This window comes from Stegastes partitus, unplaced genomic scaffold (assembly GCF_000690725.1).
Source record: "Stegastes partitus isolate 25-593 unplaced genomic scaffold, Stegastes_partitus-1.0.2 Scaffold1169, whole genome shotgun sequence".
Classification (NCBI taxonomy): Eukaryota; Metazoa; Chordata; class Actinopteri; family Pomacentridae; genus Stegastes; species Stegastes partitus.
In genome coordinates, this window is record NW_007578900.1 from 131,961 (window position 1) to 136,020 (window position 4,060).

The window sequence follows — 4,060 nt, forward strand, 5'->3', positions numbered from 1 at the left end:
CTTTCTTCCAGTCTGCAGCCTTTCAGCAGCTCTTTATAAACACAACATGGTGGAAAAACACTTCGGACAAAGAATCAATGAATTTCAGTAAGACTTTGAAGACTGATGAGAATAAAAACCAACATTTCCTTCCTCTCAGTTTTCCTTTCCAGTAACATACCACCAGTAAACCCACATAGATCGAACTCTGCCCTCCACCATCGGCTTCTCTCACGTTCTAAACCTCATTCAGAGCCTTGTTGGCTGTCAGGAGCTCATCCTGGAGGACTCTGAGATGGTCTCTGCTGGAATGTGTCGCTGGTTTTGTGTACACTTGTGAGCGGAAGGGAGGCGGCCGTCCTTCAGCCGAGCCGCTGTTGTTCTGGCCTGTTTACTCGGCCTGCTGTTGGGGTTCTGGGGAGAACAATGGCCCGCTGGCCTCCAGAGCAGCAACACGGCTCGCAGCGTCTACGGTTCGGCCAATAAAAAGTGTCTGAAAGATGCTCGGGGTGCTTTTGTGTCGGGGGTAAAGCGAGGCCCGACGTGCCGGAGGCTGGACGGACCTGCTGCCTGTTCCTGAGAGCAGATTAAAGATCAGCACAGGAAGGGCCAGGTTTAGGCAAACAGGAAACCTGATGCAAGGAAACGCAGTACGTCAGCAGCAGCCAGCCCCCCGCAGTCGAGCTGGAAGTAGAGTCCAGGCTCAGCGCCGGTATGGAGTCTCTGCTCCGGTCACCAATGAAACTCGTACTTTTGACAGGTACGTGGGCTTTTCTTCACGCAGGTGTTTGGCCTGGTGGCTGCTGTACGTGTGTTGGTGTGGATGAGGTTTATATTTTAGCTCAGATTGTGTGTGAAGGAGGCGTAGCTGGACCTGACGCAACATTTCTACTCAACTTAGAGTCTGTGGTTGATGTTTTCACATGTTTTCAGTACTTATGGTGGATTTTTGTGCATCAGCTTTGGAAGTTATTGTTAAACCAGCTGCTTCGACACAACAGGCCTCCATAAGGCTGATAGAGTTTTATTAATAATTACAGCTTCTTCTTGCCGTGAGTTTGTGCCGGTTATGTAAAGTATTATCTGTCAAACATGACGACATGAAGACGACTGTAGGATGAGAAAGAAGGTTGTTTAGGAACTAAAGTAAAATCAGGTTTTCTGTAAAATAGCAAAAATGACAAATCAAGATAACAGGTTTGTTGTTGTTGTTGTTGTTGTTTTAAACTGGACGATGTTTCCTGTTTATTCACCCTTTGTTAATGGAAACCACAGTTTGTTTCTTGGTTTGGTGAAATCACATTTGTTGTTTTGAACCAAATACGAGAAAAAAGAGCATTTTCCCTCTTTTTCCCAATATCCTTTTACAATGAAAATCTAATTTAACAAAGTGAGATGTTTTTTGGTTCGATGTAATTCTGTTTTTAATGTTTACATTTTTTAAAACAAGCCTATTTTTTTCCTTTTTTTTTCAGTGTCCATTAACAATGAAAATCTAATTTAGAGTAGAAACTCAGGTTGTTTGTTTTTTTGTTTTTTTTTCCTGTTTCCAATTTTTTGGTAACATTTTTTAAAGTAGAAACTCGGCTTTTTTTGTTTTTGTTTTTTTTCAGTTTTTTCAATAAAAGAATTTTTAAAAACAATAATAATAATATTTATTTATTCATTTATTTATTTATTTATTAAGTAGAAACTCAGCTTGCTTTTTTTTTTTTCTCCCTGTTTGGCAGAATCCCATTTTTGATTTTCCATTTTAAACCAAAATCAAGGCAACAAGTCGTTAACAATAAAAATTAAAAAAAAAAGTAAAAGTTTTAAAATGAATAAAGTAGAAAACTTGGCATCTTGTCAATCTTGCTTTTTTAAAACCAAAAATGACCAGGAAAAAAAAAAAGCGCTCCGTCAGCCATCTTGCTAGCGAGCTAATGCTAACTGGCTTGGAACCATCAAAGCAGCTATTTATAACAACATTAATATGAAATTATAGCATCGTTCCAGCAAAGAAAGAGACAGAAATCAAAGCCCACAGTGGTCTAATATTTATTTCCAAGGCTGCTTGTGTTGTTGTGTTTGTATTTGAGTGGATTCTGTTGCTGAAGCTGTTCCTGTTAGAAGATGTGCAGATGTTTCCCTGGTTGGCATCACTAATGTTCTGCTCTGTGTGTCTTCAGCATGGCTCTCCAGTCTCATGGACCCGTGCAGCCTCTCTGACATCTGTGACTCCTGCCACCCGCTGGCGACCTGCAAGGCCCTGAATGGATCCAACAGCGCCTGCTTCTGCAACCACGGATACACCGGCGACGGAACCACCTTCTGCAAAGGTGACCTCATTAACAGGGACGCAGGTTTAGGAGGCGTCTGTAGATTCTGCTTTCCCATCACTCAAGGAGAAGTTTCAGACCAACGTTTGCACTCGTATGTGTTTCTGAAAGGTTCTCAGTGAGCCGGTTGTTCAACATTTATCAGAAAGGAACCGTTTATCTGCAATTATCCTAAAATAGACGCAGAAGCAAACAAATGACCTGCAAGAAAACACATTTTTTATTCCCGTAATTGCGCTTAATAATGATGCAATTTGGCCTTTTTTTAAAGAACGAAGGGAGCGACGGTACGTCACCGGAGCCGCTTCCTCGTCTCGGTTTGTGTTTTCGGCGCTTTTGGAAAAGCAGGTAATTGACTCATTGCAGAGTTAATCACAAAGAAAACACTGCGAGGTGGAAGGAGAGAAAAATAATAATATCTCCTGGATGCAGCTTCTATTAGCAGCGTTTTTAATGGCCGCCGCTGCATTGTTAGCCGGGCTGCGGTTCGGGAGGCTGTTTAGAATTCCTGGAGCCCTTTTTGTTTCCGGACCGAGTCGAATCACAATCACAGTGCAGCTTACAAAAGTAAATGAAAATGTGAGCAACACAAACACGGCGGTGCATGATTTTCAAATAAAAAGCGAACAATGCGGTTCAGGATTAAGCCGCTCTGTAGGTCCAGATTTAAAACCGGGCCTTTTTTTTTTTTTTTTAAACGGCCCGGCTGCTAATAACAGAACTGGGAGACGCAATTACAGAACTTAGAAGTGATTTCATGCAGGATTTTAACGGCGTTTTTAACGACAAACCCTGATTCTGAAGACGAGCAGCCATGTGGACATGAAAGCGGACGTTCGCTGACATGTTTGTGACCCGTGTGCCGAGTGTCCCGTGTGTTCTGGAAGGTATTTCCTCGGCTCGCTCATCAGAGCAGAGGATTTCCCTTATCGCGCAGCTTTTGGTGCACAAAGGTGCAGAGAGGAAGAGGGGAGCGTTCATCACGTCCAGACAACAGAACACAACAGCGGAAAGTCTCAGCAGGTCACTTCCAATAAAGCGCCGACGGGAGGCGTGGTGCCGGCCAGAAAAGCTGGAGCAGCACTTTGTGGAGCGACGGCGGCGTCCGGATCGGCTGCCCTGTGAGGCTCAAACAGAATCTAGGAATCAAACAGAGGCCACAAAGCAACACAAACGAGCAACACCAGGGTGCACGATCAGTCCAGAATAACGTTAAAACCGCAAAAAAAATCAAATGTCTGTGTGATAGAAATGTTACGGCAAAGCTGCTTTAAGACGTATGTGATTGTTATTCTGGAATAATCCCACCAAATAATTCCTCTTTAATGGACGGCTGGTTTTTGGGAAACAGATGTTCGTGTCAGGAACCGTCGAGCGTCGCTGCAGCCGTGACGCACGGCGTGATTTTAGGTTCATGGTGGAGGATTAGCGTCGCTCTGTGCCGCCAGAATCTGCACTCGGAGGGTCATTAATGCATTAATGCATCTGTCAAAGAGGAAACAAGTGACTGAGTGTAAACCTGCACTTTGGCTCAGATGCAGTTTGTGTGTCGGACAGAAGCTTCCAGAACATGTTCAGGCTTTAATCTGTCGTTTGTTGGCACATCTGATGGGTAAAGTAGGAAACAAACGGATGATATGAGGATAAAAAATATATATAATAAGGATAATAAAAGATCAGTTTTTGTCTATTATGATGTTAATGTAGATGCTTTATAATGCAGAGGGCCCATGAGTTACGTCCACTTACAGTAATAAATA

At 43.1% G+C, this 4,060-nt stretch overlaps 1 protein-coding gene across 1 annotated transcript in view; it reads left to right on the forward strand.

Annotated features, from left to right (window-relative positions):
• The first annotated feature begins 615 nt into the window (after window positions 1–615).
• The window catches only part of adgrl4 (adhesion G protein-coupled receptor L4), an 18,045-nt gene continuing 14,600 nt past the window's right edge, over window positions 616–4,060 (forward strand). The window contains exons 1-2 of the mRNA XM_008296937.1: window positions 616–739; window positions 2,151–2,300. Of these exons, the coding sequence (XP_008295159.1) occupies window positions 694–739; window positions 2,151–2,300 (196 nt within the window). The 5' untranslated portion in view covers window positions 616–693. The remainder of the gene's footprint in view (window positions 740–2,150; window positions 2,301–4,060) is intronic.